Source organism: Notamacropus eugenii, chromosome 2 (assembly GCF_028372415.1).
Source record: "Notamacropus eugenii isolate mMacEug1 chromosome 2, mMacEug1.pri_v2, whole genome shotgun sequence".
Classification (NCBI taxonomy): Eukaryota; Metazoa; Chordata; class Mammalia; order Diprotodontia; family Macropodidae; genus Notamacropus; species Notamacropus eugenii.
Genome location: NC_092873.1, coordinates 57049422 through 57065485, shown reverse-complemented (window position 1 = coordinate 57065485; position 16064 = coordinate 57049422). Strand labels below are relative to the sequence as shown.

At 47.3% G+C, this 16064-nt stretch overlaps 1 protein-coding gene across 6 annotated transcripts in view; it reads left to right on the top strand.

Moving 5' to 3' along the window:
- ECE2 (endothelin converting enzyme 2) overlaps positions 1–14787 on the top strand; it is a 47488-nt gene extending 32701 nt beyond the window's left edge. For 5 of the 6 annotated variants that reach the window (XM_072640455.1, XM_072640451.1, XM_072640449.1 and 2 more), the window contains 12 exons: positions 3698–3886; positions 4458–4600; positions 5266–5380; positions 5953–6063; positions 6207–6305; positions 7380–7457; positions 8017–8120; positions 8301–8411; positions 8584–8651; positions 9487–9677; positions 9837–9932; positions 13536–14787. In XM_072640455.1, the coding sequence (XP_072496556.1) occupies positions 3698–3886; positions 4458–4600; positions 5266–5380; positions 5953–6063; positions 6207–6305; positions 7380–7457; positions 8017–8120; positions 8301–8411; positions 8584–8651; positions 9487–9677; positions 9837–9932; positions 13536–13712 (1482 nt within the window). In that variant the 3' untranslated portion in view covers positions 13713–14787. The remainder of the gene's footprint in view (positions 1–3697; positions 3887–4457; positions 4601–5265; positions 5381–5952; positions 6064–6206; positions 6306–7379; positions 7458–8016; positions 8121–8300; positions 8412–8583; positions 8652–9486; positions 9678–9836; positions 9933–13535) is intronic. The other variant, XM_072640453.1, reaches the window with a different exon arrangement.
- The last annotated feature ends 1277 nt before the right edge of the window (positions 14788–16064 follow it).

Sequence of the window (16064 nt, the reverse complement as noted above, 5' to 3'; positions counted from 1 at the left end):
TCCTATTGAATAAAGTAGCAGCATCCACATTCCAGTCAAGGATTTCATCCGACCAAGTCTCAGTCATACCTATGACCTCAAAGTGATTTCGGACCTCTCGTATCTCTTGCTTCTTGCCCAAACATTGAAGGGAATGGCTTTTATCTCTGGTGCTTTCTTGGCGTTTCTCTCCAGTGAACTTCTGAGTGACTTGATTGCTTTCTGCATTAGTTGTGACTCTTTTCTAGATTATCTAAGCTTGGAGTCCACACACAGAAGGGTTTTTGACTGACAAAGTAATAAGGGAATAATAAGGGCTTAAGGTGGCCTGGAGTGGTCAGGAAGGAGGGTCCATGTTGTGGTGCTGAAAGGAAAGGGATAGGTCAGATTTGTAGCTTGCTGAGGTAGCAGAGATCATGGAAAATTTTTTTTAGAATCTGGCTAAGCTAGACAAGTTTATCCTAAATGTAATTTCCCCATCCTAGAGGGCAAGGCGTGGTTGAGTTTTGGCCTTTGTTTCTACAGCCTAGTGAAGCCTTGGAACCAGAAGGTACTAAATAAAAGCTTGTTAGATTGAATAATGAATATCCAATCAATCAATCTTTCAGTCAAGATGCTAAGCCCTAATACCAGGCCCAGGGGCAGCTAAGTGGTGCAGGTCTGGAGTCACAGGAACACTCCTCTTCCAGAGTTTAAATCTGACCTCAGATACTTCCTAGCAGTGTGACTTTGGGCAAGTCACTTCACCCTATTTATCTCAGTTTCCTTATCTGTAAAATGAATTGGAGAAGAAATTGGAAAGCATTCCAATATCTCTACCAAGAAAACCTCAGATGGGGTCACAAAGAGTCAGACACAACTGAACAACAACAATATTATTGTTTTATTATTAGTTTTACTTTTAGTATATATAGATATGCAAAGTAAGTACATTTAGAGGAAGAAGCACCATCAGCTAGGGTATCCAGGTCAGCTTGTTCTTGAGCCAAGTTTTGAAGGAAACAAGGGAGTCTAAGATACAAACATGAGGTGGGGGCATGTTCTAGGCATGAAGGACAGCCAGTACTAAGGCCCCAAGATGGAAGGGGAATGCCCCATGTGAGGAAGGCTGGTTTGACTGGACCATAGAGTGCAGGTAGGAGGGATGTATAGTGAGATTGGAAAGGTGTAAGGGGGCCAAGTTGGGAAAGACTTTAGATGCCAAGCAGGAGTTTACATTTGATCCCAGAGGCAAGAAGAAGGCATTGAGTTTTATGGAGTAGAGGAGTAAACCCCATGACGTTGGATGCCCAGGAGAGGATAGGATGCATAGGTCAGGCTTGGTAAAGAAGGGAGATAAGTGTTTATGGCAGGATTTGAGGTGGGAGAGGAGTCCATGGGAAAGGGTACAGTGAAGGGATAGGCACCAACAGAGATGCTTTCAGAGAGAAAAGAAAGAGGAGAGCTCTTAACAGATCGCCTCAAGCTTCTCAATAAAGCAACTTGTATGAACAAAGAGGGGACAGAGATAGGAGGAAAAACTTGAGGAGGGTGACTGATGAAGAAAGTCAGCATGTGCTGAATGAGAGGTTTGCTAAAAATCACAAGATTTAAGTCTTGAAGGGACCTTGGGAATCATCTAGGCAGACCTGGAGTCAGGAAGACCTGTGACCCATTTAGACTTTGTGGACCTCAGTTCGTTCATCTGTAAAAGGAGCAGACCTCAAGGTTCCTTCCAGCTCTAATTGATGAGCTCATCTAACTAGCTTACAAATGAGGAAACTGAGGCCTAGACAGGTGACATGATCTACCCATGGTCATACTGCTAGGAAATGAGGACTTCCCATCTTCAGCTGTGTGAGCTCCTACATTTGGTGGCCAAGGTCTCTCAAATGAATAATTACGTGGCCTCAGAGTCCTCACTAGGGGAAAAACAAAGGAAGACCCACAAATTCTAGGTGTCCAACCCAAGATTAGTTGAAGGACATTTTGTAGAGCTCACTGAGACCTCAGGAGGGCTGGAGATGGGAATGGGATAATTGACAGCTCCTTGTTGGTGTTGGAATCAAGATAGGGGTGGGGTGGCAACTCAAAGGATGGCTTCCCATCTTTCCCTTTTCTGTCCAGGAAAAGTCCCATCTCTGACATGTGTTTGAGAGACTCTCTCCTTTTCAGGGGTGTCAGGATAGTGATTAGTGGGGGGCAAGGTGTTCTCTGAGGACTGCTCATATCCACTCTTTGGGATCTTTGATTGCTGAGTGTGGAACGTGTTTTATTTACTCAGTTTTCACTAACAAGAGGCACATGTGAACATCTTTGTGATCTTAGGCTCTATGAGGACACCAGAGCCCAGATGGACACCTTACCTATGGGGCCTTGTTGGAAAGATGGGGGAGAACTTTCAGCTGGTGTTAGGAGCTAAAGAAAAGGCCAGGGTCATTTAATACTTAGAGGATACATAGCTGTCTGTGGTGTGAACATCACATATCAATCTATCTATCCATCTATTCATCTATCTATCTATCATCTATCTATCTATTGTTTGTCTATCTGTCTGTCTTATCTGTCTGTCTCTTGCAGACCCTTACAGACTTTTAAAGGTATTTTATCCAGTAGTTATTATTACGCCCCTAAAAATGCTGTATTGGCATTATTATATTTTACAGTCCTATCATTTCCCACATGCCAGCCCCCCACCTGAATTGAATGCTCCCTGTTACCCATCCATCCATCAATCAATAGGCATTTCTCAAGTTCCTACTTTGTTCCAGGCACTGTATACTGTGGCAGGATGAAGTGAAATGAGATAGCACACACACAAATAGGGGACTGTTAGGGGGACTGCAAGGCAACTCCAGAGGAAGCATTAGCTCCCAGGAGACTCAGAATGGTCTCCTGTAGGTCTCATGTTTGAGCTAGCTTCTAAAGGGAGCTGGGTGAGGAAGGAGAACATTCCAGGCCTGGGAAACAGAGAGCCTTCATAAAGGCTTCACAATTGTGGGACTGAATCAAATAGATGGATGGTAAGGTTGACTCCAGGTTGAGTTGCCCCAGGATCGGAGATTGGCAAGGTAGACATGGCAAAAGATCAAGTGAGCCAGAGGCAACTGGGTGGCACAGTGAATAGAACACTGGGCTTGGAGTCAGGAGGACCTGAGTTCAAATCCAACCTCAGACACTAGCTGTGTGACCCTGGGCAAGTCATTTAACCTTGATTGCCTCTAAAGGAAAAGGGGAAAAAAAGATCAATAATTACCTGACCCTGCAGGTTTGGGCTTCTTCAGGAGGCATGGGCAATTAGAAGGGGACTGAGAAGGGAGAAGAATGGAGAGAAAATCTGGCGACCATCAGAGCCTAAATCTGTAGCTGGAAGGACATCATGGGCCACCCTGGTCACTCACCCAATTTTACAGCTGGGTTGAGACCCAGGGAGGTTTGACTTTGCTCAAGGTTACACAGGTAGGGGCAGAGCAGGGACTTGACCCAGAAACCTGTGCTCTTTCCTCAGAGAAGTCAGGGGACTTAACCAAAGTCACACAGTTAGAAATTCAAAGAGTTAAAGCTTAAACCTAGGGTCCTTTGACTCCAAATGAAAAGCACCTCCCACTGAGTCATGCTGTCATCCCCCTGCAGATAGGGGAGCATCAGCCTCAGCAGTTAGGGGTATGCACACCAGGAAGGAGGCCAGGAGGCTGTCCCCAGGGCCTCCTCCCACAGTTGCTTGGGGGGACCATGGCAGGTGCTCACTGCATACCTGGACTACATGGTGGAACTAGGAACTCTGCTGGGTGGCCACCCCGACTCCACGAGGGAACAGATGCAGCAAGTGATAGAACTCGAAATTGAGCTAGCCAACATCACAGTACCCCAGGATCAGCGGCGGGATGAGGAAAAGATTTACAACAAGATGAGCATTGCTGAGTTACAGGTAGGTGGGCTGGGAGGAAGCACAGAGGGGGAAGGGCCTGAGAGAGAGTTCAAAGGGGCTTCCCAGGTATAGCCTCCTTCCCTGACATGGCAAGGCTTGTACAAAATGATCCGATGGGCTTTCCAAGAGACTCCAACAGAATCTTTGGAATCTGGGTGAGCTGAGTGAAACAGGGGTTACCCAGAAACTGGAGCAGAAGATTGTCTCTCCTCCCATCAGCTGCTCACCTTCCTGACAATCACAAAGGAAATCCAACCAGTCCTTTCTGCCTTGACTGCCACCTGGGCCTAGCCTGGTCAGCGCTCAGAGGGGACACTAAGCAGCAGCTGTGACTGTGCTCTGAGGCAGTGCTGGGGGAGGGGCAGCAGGAGGGGGAGGATGTCCGAGCTGCCCTTGTCCCTCCCCCCACCCCCCTCTGCAATTTCTAAGCAACCAGATGCTATTGTCGTGGCAACAAGACTGCTCTTCCTGCATTAAAAACAGAAGACCCTGGCTGAAGGACTTGGCCAGAGATTAGGGCAGATGGAAAAACTTCTTAACCTCATTTTCCCATGGCTCTCCTTGCTCCTAGGCCCTGGCACCCTCAGTGGAGTGGCTGGATTTCCTGTCTTTTGCTCTGTCACCCCTGGAGCTGGGAGATGCAGAACCCGTGGTGGTTTATGGGACCGACTATTTGCAGCAGGTGTCCGAACTCATCAATCGCACAGAGAGAAGGTGGGGGGAAGGGGTGGCCCTCAGCAGGCAGACCCCAGGAGCAGAGATTGAGAGAGAGAGAGAGAGAGAGAGAGAGAGAGAGAGAGAGAGAGAGAGAGAGAGAGAGAGAGATTGTGTGTGTGTGTGTCTGCAGAGTGTGAAGCTGTCTATCCAATTTGGAATTCAGAGAAACCCTAGATGATACAGGCAAACACAGCCTGAGCTGTCCCAGAACATCCTCTGCTCCTTTTTTCTTCCTCCTCCCAATGCTGGCAGCCTGGAATGAATGTCAGACAGAATTGGTATTTGTGATGCTGGTTACTGTCCTGCACTGGTAGCCACCCCAAGTCTGGAGGACTCATCCTCCTGTATCTGCTCATAGATGAACTTTTCCACATCATTGTGCATGGATGCAGTTAACGTTCTTTTCTACACATTGCAATCATGTGCTAGCCCTACAAGCTGATATTTATAGAAGGATTTACCTAGGCTATCTAATTCGATTCTTCCAACCCTTCCTGGAAGTACCAGAGGTACTTTGCACAGACAAGGAAACTGAGGCAGATGGTTTGCCCAGGGTCACCCATCTAGTAGTTTTGATGTTCTTCCTGTCTTCCAGACCATCCCTCAGTCCGTTACCCCTTGCTGTCTCTCCTTCATTCTCCCTCCCGTTTCTTGTCTGCCAGCATTCTGAACAATTACTTGGTTTGGAACCTTGTCCAGAAGACCGCCTCCAGCCTGGACCGGCGCTTTGAGTTGGCACAGGAGAAGCTGATGGAGACTCTCTATGGCACTAAGAAGGTGATATTTTAGGTCTCCTAGTTGCTCCTGATCCCCAGATTCATGACTCTTCCTTCCTTGATATGGAACTAAGTAAAGACATTTGGGGAGCCAGTGGGCCCCAAAGAAGTCTGAGCAGGAGAGGTCTGTGGCTGAGACTAGCACAACCAGGATACCTCTTGAGGCCTGATTGGGGGTGGTGGGCCTCATACCTTTGTCCTCTATGGCACCATCTAGTAAAGCAAACCCAGACTCCCAATTTGGGATTTCTGAATATGTCATTGACTTAGACTTTCAGGTAAATCCCTTTCTCTCTTTGGGCCTCCATTCCCTTATCTGTAAAGTGAAGGAGAAGACTGCATGGTCTCTGGGTTGCTTTGTTTTTGTTTTGTTTTTAGCAGCTCTGCCATCCCATGCCCTTTGGGGGAGGGGTCTTGGAACATGTCTTCTCATTGGATGTTAGATTCAAAGAGGCAGGAGTTATCTGAGTCTCCCACAGAAAGCAGGTACTCTGCCCCAGAGATAGAGATGGAATTTTTCAGCCTGGGGATTGAGGCTGGGAAAGGACTGTTGGGTTTTTTTTCCCCATCTAGTCTTGTACACCCCGGTGGCAGACCTGCATCTCCAACACTGACGATGCTCTCGGCTTTGCCTTAGGATCCCTATTTGTGAAAGCAATGTTTGACAGAGAGAGCAAAGAGATCGTGAGTGTTCAGCCCTTTGGGTCCATCCACATCCTCAGAAATGGAGTGGGCTCTGGTCAGCCTAGCTGGGGTAAGCCTGGGAAAGGATGGAAGCACAGAAGCCTAGATTCAGGCTTGTTCCCTTTTCTCCCACCCCTCCCTAGGCAGAGGGGATGATCAGTGAGATAAGGACAGCCTTTGAAGAGGCCCTGGGACACCTGGTTTGGATGGATGACAGGACAAGGCAGGCGGCCAAGGAGAAAGTAAGAGGCAGTTGGGAATGGGGAGGAACCCAGAGATGGAGGAGGATGTGCGGAGGGTGGAGGGAGCAAGACTTAGAGCTGTCTAGTTGGACATTTGAGGCAACTCAAGCTGTACAAGATTCTCCTTATTTTTCCTCAAAATCAGCTCCTCATCCAACCTTCTCTCTTTCTGTAGAGGCTACTCCAATCCTCATAGGACCCCAGCTTCTAAACTTCTAAACTAAAATAACTTTTAAAACCTTCCTCCTCCCTCATCCAATCAGCTGCCAACTTTCATCAGTTCTACCTTCCAAATCAACATCTCATCCATCTCTCTACCCGCCCCCCCCTTCTTAAGTCCCTACTACCAGGAATGATTATAATAGTTTCCTAAGAAACCTCCCTGTCTCCTCTCACTGTTCTCTCCCATGCACCCCCCAACAAATGCCTTTTTTCCTTTTATCTGACTGTGCCACTCTCCTCAAGAAGCTTTTGTGGCTCCCAACTGCCCCTTTGAATAAAATATAAAATCCTCAATCGGGCATTTAAAGCCCTTTCCCAGTCTTGCTCCAGCCAATCTGGTCCATCTGCTGGGATACACTGCTTTTCACAGACTCTTGGGTCCATCCCCACTGACCTGCTTGCTACTTTGCAATCCTTCCACTCCCACCTCCTGCTCCCTGTGTACACTCTCCTCAGTGTCCCTCCTGTAACTATCAGCTCTCTTTGGGGCTGATCTCAAGACTAGAACCCCAAGGGAATAGGAAGACAGTGCTACATCCTACCCAAGATCTTTGTGGATGGCCTCCAGTTATCACTTTGTATTTATGTTTATTTGTCTGTGTACATTATGATGTTTAAAAAGTTTAGGAGACATAATTATTAAATAATCATTTCTCTCAACATGTTAGATCCCTCCTCAGTAAAATGGATTCTCCCTGAGGCCAAGGCAGTTTTAATTTTATCCTTTTGTCCTCAGCAGCTAGTACAAATGATCTGGCATGTAGTAGGGTGCTTAATAAATACGTTTGTTGAATGAATGCATGCGTGGTCTAAGGAATTTCAATCCCTTAGAATTCTCGTCTCTCTCTCCAGGCTGATGCCATCTATGACATGATTGGCTTCCCTGACTTCATCTTGGACCCCAAAGAGCTGGATGATGTTTATGATGGTGTGAGTACCCCCTTGCCTCCCCCTGCCCAACAGCCATCTTGCCCTGAGGCTGAGTCTGGGTCCTCCACACATCCCATTCCCTGAGGAAAAGCTTCATATTGGCAGATGAAGGTACCCATAACATCTATCATGGCCGGGAATTGGAGACCATAGATAGAGTATTTATTAGGCATCTGTTGTATGCCTGCCACTGGAGAAACAAATACTAGAAAATAAGGTAGTCCCTAGTAGCAGGAAGTTTGCATTCTAATAGGAGAAGATAAAACATAGAAGGTTGACTTGCTGGAAAGATAAAGACCCTGCCCTCAAGGAGCTTATTTCAACTAGGGGAGGGGAGAGGGGACACAGATGAGTAAGTAAAAAAACAAAAACCAAAGTAACAGCGTCATGAGAACCAGAGAGGGCTTTTTGTAGGAATTGGGGTGTTGGCTAAGCCTTGAAGGGAGCTGGAGAGTCTGAGAGCACAGGGGAGAAGGAGAGTGTTCTTGGCATAGTGGAGGGCATGGAAGTGTGAGATTGGAGCTCATGTCCAGGGTTCTTTTTCTTCCTTATCTCCTAGTATGAAGTTTCAGAAGATTCCTTCTTCCAGAACATGTTGAATTTGTACAACTTTTCTGCCAAGGTGATGGCTGACCAGCTTCGCAAACCTCCCAATCGGGACCAGTGAGAGTCAAACTTTGGGCTCTGGGAAGACGGAGAGGGTTTGGGTATGGGGTAGGGAGTGGGGCTGTTTGAGAGCAGAGGGGATGAACCTACAGATCTGGGAGTGGGAATGATCTGGTGGACCTAGACCATTATGGTTCTGCCCAAATGAGACACATCCTCCAATACTTCCCCTTCCAGATGGAGCATGACCCCCCAGACAGTGAACGCCTACTATCTTCCAACCAAGAATGAGATTGTCTTTCCAGCTGGCATCCTGCAGGCCCCTTTCTATGCCCGTAGCCACCCTAAGTGAGCCTAGGGGTGGGATTGGGAGAACTGGATGACAACATGGGAGAGGATGGTAGGGGGCACAGAGGAGAGGAGCTCAGAATCAGGGCCTCCGGGCCTGGGGAGGAGGACTAAGGGCTCAGGCACACTGAAGTCGCAGGACCCTCACAGAGCACATATCGATCTTGTTCAGGGCCTTGAACTTTGGAGGCATCGGTGTGGTGATGGGTCACGAGCTGACACATGCCTTTGATGACCAAGGTAGGGACCCAAGGATGGTTGGCCTGACCTGCTTAGCCATTGTAACATCCCTCCACTTTCATGGGTGTGGGCAAAGGCTAGCATGGGCATTCCATTCCTGTTTTATATCTCTTATTTCACAGAGTAGTTAAGATCTGGATCTAAGAGTAAAGTAACTCTCTGGGTCAGGTCTCTTTCCTTCTTTTTTGAATTAAATGTCTTGCCATAGTGGACATTGTTGGATTGGGAGTCAGAAAGGCATACTTTCTAAGCCCCCTTCTAACACACAATAGGTATGACACTGGGTAGGGCAAAAATATAGGTTCTGATCCCCCCTCTAATACATAGTAGGTATGATACTTAATGTGACCCAAACACCTCTCAGGCTATTAAGGACAGAGTAAATGTTGAGCTGCACTGGTAGGAAGGGTTTCTACACTAATGAAATCACAAATACAATTTTAAAATCTTAAACTTTAATACAGCCCACTAGCTTAGCATTTAGCGTGGCACATCATAGGTGACTGATAACTACTTGTTGACTTGAACTAAACTGACCTTTCAATTAATATCACAATTTTCCCCTTTTGTTGAGCATTTGAAAGTTGCTTCTAGGTTGTTTTTTTTTTTAATTACTAAGATGTTTCCATGAAAATCTAACCAGATAACTCTTCTTTTTTTTCTTTAAATAATCTTTTTATGTTAATTTCTCAGCAATGGAATTATTGGTCAAGGGGCAGGATGATTTTTGTAACTCTTACTTTGTATTGCCAGATTATTGTCCATAAAAGAGAGGGCAAATTTGCAATTCTACCAAAAATGAGCACATAACTCTTTATCTCTATGACCTGGTCAGGACGGGAGTATGACAAAGAAGGGAACCTCCGACCTTGGTGGCAGAATGAATCCCTGGCTGCATTTCAGAACCACACAGCTTGTATGGAGGAGCAGTATGGACGGTACCAGGTCAATGGTGAACGGCTCAATGGAAGGCAGACTTTAGGCGAGAACATTGCTGACAACGGGGGTCTCAAGGCTGCCTATAATGTGAGTGGTCTTCCCCCTTGGAGTTGGGCCTTCTGCCCTGTGCATCCCTCCATGGGGTGACAGGCAGGCCTGGTAAGTGGGGGAGGGATGCTCCAAGGGATGGACATGGAAATATCATGCTGGACTTAAACATCGTGCTGGTGCTGTCCTTGGTCCTAGGCTTACAAGAGGTGGTTGAGGAAGCATGGGGAGGAGCAGCATCTCCCGGCAGTGGGCTTCACGAACCACCAGCTGTTCTTTGTGGGATTTGCCCAGGTACAGCCACCTCCAGGGCCTCCTTTCACCCCAAGTCCTCTGATGTTCCCTACCCTTTCTGTCACCATCTGCCCTCTGTCTTGCTGGGAGGATGATGGAAAAAAGACCCAAGGGGGTTGCAAACCAGCTCTACCAGATCATGCAGATGTTGGGCTGGAGAACTGGGAAATCCAAAGCAAACCCGCCCCCAGCCTTTTTACTCTCCTATCAGCTCTCCTGGCTTCTTGAATTGTAAAATTATTCCAGCCCCAGGAGTGCCACAAGCAAAGTCTAGCAAAGAAATGAGTAAATTCAACCTCTGCATTTAAATAGATTAGGAAAACTACCGACATGAAGTCAGGATTTGAATCTAGGTCATCCCACTCCCCAACCCCCTCCTTGAACCAAACCTTGAGCCAACAAAGGACAGTGCTGAGATCCCCAAACTTTCCTGGCTCATAGTATCCTTAGTCAATCAATAATTTTTCCCCACACCTCACCCAGGCTAAAAGAAGTACTCAATGATTCTGTTTATTAAGTAGTTAGGTGGAAAGTTTGAATATTCAGTGGTGACTGTCAGGGGCCTGCCACACACAGCACGGAAACTGTGAATATAGTGAAATGAACCAAGAGACTACTAAGAGGCACCTTGTCCCTGAACAATCACATCATCTCTGGGCCTCAGTTTCTTCATCTGAAAAATAAGAGGATTGGCCCGGATGGCTTCTGAAAGTCTCTTTAAGCTCTAAATCTATGATCTTTATGATCCCAAGTCCTGAGTTCAAGTCCCACTTCGATACTTACTAGCTAGCTTGTGAACCTTGAATAAGTAATCTCTCCTATTATTTTCCTCATCTGTATAATGGAAACAATAGTATCTATGAATCCATGAACATTTCTAAGTGCCTACTAGAAGGTACTGTGCTGGTTGTGGAAATAGAAAGATAAAAATTATAAGTCCCTTACTACCAGGGCCTTCAATTTCTTCTGTGCTAACTCACAGAAGTGAGTCAGTTTATTCCTCACAAATACACTCCCCTTCTAAAAACATTCTCTCGCTTTGCTAGTTCCTTTCTTTAGCTTCCTCATCTGTAAAAATGGGGATAATATGCTCTCTATCTCTCAGAGCTTTTGAGAGAATAAAATGATTGGGAAAATATCTCTCTAATGGTCAACTATTGTTCTGGGAGTCTCCCACTCTCCTCAAACTAACTCTCACTTAACAGGGAGCTGAGCTGTAACCTAGCCCTGACTAGGATGGCATTTCAGGCAAAAGTTTAAGATCTAAATTTCCCATATCTTTGAAATTTAAGGGGCAGGAGTCAAGATCCTACTTGGTTAAGCCTAATGGGCAGGGTCTGGGAAGGCTTGGGTCGGGCCACCTCCTAGGTCCATTTGTAGTTAAACCAAATGGTAATAGGTGGGGTGGTGGGGGAAGGTGAAGGCATGGATGGGGCCAATCATTCAGCCTGTGCAATCGGTGGAGTCAATCATTCTGTGGTCCTCCAGAATACTCAGATATGATTAGGTGATAATGACCACTTTAGGTAATCTTTTCTAGGGAAAAGAAGCTTGGGAGGAGGAGCACAGACCTTACCCTTACTCTGGATCAGGATTGGAATGAGATCTGGGGAAAGCTACTTAGAGGCAAAGATTGTTTCATTTTGCTTTTTGTCCTTAGTTTCGACACAGGAGGGCCAGGGGCTGAAGTTGTGACTGACAGACATAGGGAAAATCTAGGTTGTGAAATCTGAAAAGATCTGCTCCTTCCAGCCCAGAGCACTGGGATATCAAGGGATGGGAATCCATCTTCTTGGCTTCCAGGTGGTTCTCTGGGCACTATAGTGTGCCCCTGGCTGCCTGACACAAAGTAGGCACTTCGAAAATGCTTATTGATTGATCCATCAATTGGAGTTGGGGTTATGGGCAGAAACATCTCTTTCTACCTAGGTCTGAAAGGAACCAAGAGACAAGAACAATGATCCAGATGCCAACATTCTCTCCCCGGGGCATTGAGGATGCCACCACATGGTCCTCCATGCTAGACCCCCGGTCGTCCTCTGGCCTCAATGGTTGGAGTAGACTCTCCCTTACCCCTCATTTGATGTCTGACCCCAGAGTATCAGGATGCCATGAAGGGTCAGAGATCTTGAGTTCAACCTCATTTTATAAATAAGGAAATGGAGGCACAGAGGAGTTAAGTGACTTGCTTAAAGTCACAGAAGTAATAGCAGAAGCAGAATTTGAATCCAGGTCTTCTGACTCCAATGCTAGTGTTTCTTCCTTAGTATCTTCCCTTGCCCCGGCTCCTTTGTCCCTCAAATAGCAGGAGCCCCTGACCTAGGTCCTCCAAGTCTCCCATCCTCCTCTGCTTCCATTTCCACTGAGTCCTCTGACCTCTCTGGGCCTCAGTTTCCTTACCTGTTTTCTTTGTTTTGGAGGCGATAGGGGCTAAGTGATCTGCCCAGAGTCACACAGCTAAGTAAGTGGGTGAGGCTGGATTTGAACTCAGGTCTCCTGACTCCAGGGCTAGTGCTCTATTCACTGCAGCACCTGGGTGCCCCTGTTTCCTCATGTGTAATTGAAGGGAATGAACAGATGACCTCGCTAAGGTTCTTCCTGTCTCTAAATCTGGGATCCATGCTCTTTTTCTCATCTCCCTCCCATCTTCTAGTGCTTTTTCCCCTCAAGAGACTTCATTTCTTGGCCTCCTCTTATGTCTGCTCCTTTAATTCTCCCTGACTGTGTGTGTAGGAGTAGGAGCTGACCTACTCCTTGAGCCACACTGAGGCAACTAGGCCTGGAGTCAGGAAGACCTGAGTTCAAATCAGACACTTACTGTGTGACCCTGGGTAAGTCACTGCACCCTGTTTGACTTGGTTTCCTCAACTGTAAAATGAGGATAATAACAGCACCCACCTCCTAGGATTGTTGTGAGGATCAAATGAGATAATATTTATAAAGTGCTTAGTTGAGGGTCTGACACAGAATAGGCGCTCTACACATGCTTATTACACACACACACACACACACACACACACACACACACACTCACACTCACACACATCTCCACTGTACCTCTCAGACCTGCCCTGACCCCATTCACTCAGCAGCTGCCACTGATACACCTTCAGGCTGCCCTCTACAAGCCCAGCACCTTCAGCATCCTGCAAACATTTTAACTCCCAGGACCACCTCACACACCTTAGACTGAATTTGTCCCAAGGACTGGAGTTCTTTGTCCCAACTTTGACCTGCGTACTGGCCTTCCCTGGAGCCTGGGATTAGGCTAGGTCACTGGATCACAGATTTAAAATTTGGACAATCTTCTAATCCCTTCCTTTTATAAAAGTGGAAACTGAGGCCCAGAGAGATTAAGGAACTTGCCTTAAGCCATACAGGGAGTAAGTGGAAGAAGCAGATTTGGAACTCTTAATCTGGCCCTCTTTGCGTTGGGCCACATGGACTAAGGTTTTAAGAATTTCAAGGTCAAGGACTGAAAAGGAGGGGATAGTGGGTAGGGAATCTTAGAAAGAAGAGGGGAGGACCCTATTTGTAGGGTCATTGAGTAGAAGACAGAGTAAAGAGTTTCCGATGTGCATCTTTGTCTGTCCTGACCCACAGGTGTGGTGCTCCGTGCGTACCCCTGAGAGCTCACATGAGGGCTTGGTGACAGACCCTCACAGCCCTGCCCGCTTCCGGGTGCTGGGAACCCTCTCCAATTCCCGGGATTTCCTTCAACACTTCAACTGCCCCATTGGCTCTCCCATGAATCCTGGGCAACTCTGCGAGGTGTGGTAGGGTCCCAGAGCAGACAGTGCCCTTGAACAGCCCTTCCCTTCACCCAAGTCCCTTTCCCCTCCCAGGGGCCCTGGGCCTTTCTGCCAGGGAGCCAGATGTTAGGGGTGGCCATGCTGGACTGTCCTTTCCCCAGAGATTAGGATGCAGCTAAAGCCAAGTGAAACCCCAGGCCTTGTTTACCTCTGCTGACTGTGATGCCATATTTAGAGGTCCCTCATCCTTCCCCATTGTCCTCAACCACCGCTATGTGCCACTGGGTGGAGGGGGCTCCTCTGGCTGGAGCTGAGCCCCTCCATCATTCACTGTGACATCCTCCTTTTTTCTGCAGCAGGCTCTTTTCCAGCCTAGATGCTAGCCAGATATCCTGGGGTGGGTGCAAAGCCTACCCAGCCAGGGGCTCAACAAGAACACAGGGATTGATGGGATGTATCTGGAATAGGATCTAGGCCCCTTCCCTCCCTCATTAACCCATTGGAGGGACCCTTGCACTGGTGGTGTGAGCAGTCAGCTGGGCAGTGATTTTCTGGCTCAGTCTCATCCAGCAGATCTACCAGGGCCTGGTAGCAACAAGAGTATGACATTTCAGAGGTTTGAAGGAACATAGAAAAGTAGTCTCTGGGCACTCTGGCATCCCTGGACAATGCACTGCCCCTACTCAGGAACCCAGATGAACCTTGGCTGGGTCTCCATTCAGTCCCTGTCTCAGGTCCTTAGACACCACCCAGACCCCTGTCCCCAGAACTGGGAGTTGACCCTAGTGAGGTTACTCCCATCTTCTGCTGTCTCCCTTCCCCTGGGGTCAGCTTTCAGTTGGAGCCTCCACCCAGAAGCCTTTGCCCACCACATCCGGATTCAAGCTGTGCTGAGGAAGGGGGTAGGAGGGAATGTAGACAACCACAGTGTCTTATAGTTCCAGGAATGGGGGGGGTCCCCCAGAAATCAGGGAGGACAGGGCAGGAGAGGTGGGGGAATGGGAATTGGGGCAGAGTTTATTTTTACACGGATGGTGGGAGGGGAAGAAGGTGGTCTCCGTCCTACAATGACTGACTCCATGCCAATAAACAGATGTAAATCAGCCAGACTGCTTCCTCCTTCTTTGGTGCTGTCATCAGCCCTCCCTTCTCCAGGGACATCCATCCCTTCCTGTCACCCTGCCCAGCAAGCATTTATCCAGATCCTGTAATAGACCAGGCTAGGGGTGGGGAACCTGCAAACTTGAGGCCACACTTGAGGACCTAGAGGCTGGCCTCGAGGCTGCAGGTTCCCCACCCCTGGGCCAGGCCCTTCTCTAGGTACTGGCGTGTTCTTTGGCATTTAAAGTCTTTCCCCTTACCTATTCCTTCCACCACAGAGGTGGCCATTCCCTTGATCTTGTCATCACTCCCAAATGCACCACTTCGTCATTGGTTAATTCCAAAATGCCCTTATCTGATCACAGCTTGTCTTTCCACCTCTCCCTCTACCTTGTAACCCCAAACATTCTTGTAGGATCTCACCATGACCTCCAATCCCCTCCATTTTTTCCTGGACCATCATCCTGCACTGGCTACACTCTCATTCCTTCCCTATCTTGACCCCTTAATGAACTGGTTCATGTCTACACTGTCTTCTCTTCAGTCTCTTGTCCCCTAATTGTACCTGCAATCTTGCCCTATAAAGCCCTCTCCACAGTGGTTTTTTCAGTCCTTTTTTTATCCCTCTTCAAACCCCTGGTAACTTCCCCTCTCCTCACCCTCTCAGCTAAGAATCTTTTTCAATAAATCTTTATTGAAGTATTTTGGTGTTTTTTTTTAACATTCCCATATTTTTCACCAACATTCCTTCCACTCCCAGTGAACCAGCCCATATATAAATAGCATTTTTAAAGGTAAAAAAAGAAAAAGGAAAAAACTCAGCACAATTGATCAATACGTTGAAAAAGTCCGAAAAATGTACAATGTGCAGCCCTTGTGCTAGGCTGGGGGTGTCTGCTCTTGTTTCTTCACTAGAGACATGCTTGTTCTAATTTCAGGGTCATCACTTTTGGTTTTGTGTCTGTATGTGTTATTATTCCTTCCAGTGATGCTGTTGTAAGTTATGGAGCATATTGTTTTCTCGGCTCTGCTGACCTCATTCTGTATCAGTTCATGCAGCTCTTTCCAGGCTTCTCTGGATTAATTACACACATCATTTCTTACAGCACAGGAATATTCCATTACATCCATGGGCCACAGTTTGTTTAGTCATTCCTCGATGGATGGGCATTGAATCTGTTTCCAGCTCTGCTTTTATGACAAGTGCTACTATCCATATTTCTCCTTATTAGTGGCCTCCTTGGAGGACAAGCCTAGGAATGGAATCTCTGAGTCAAAG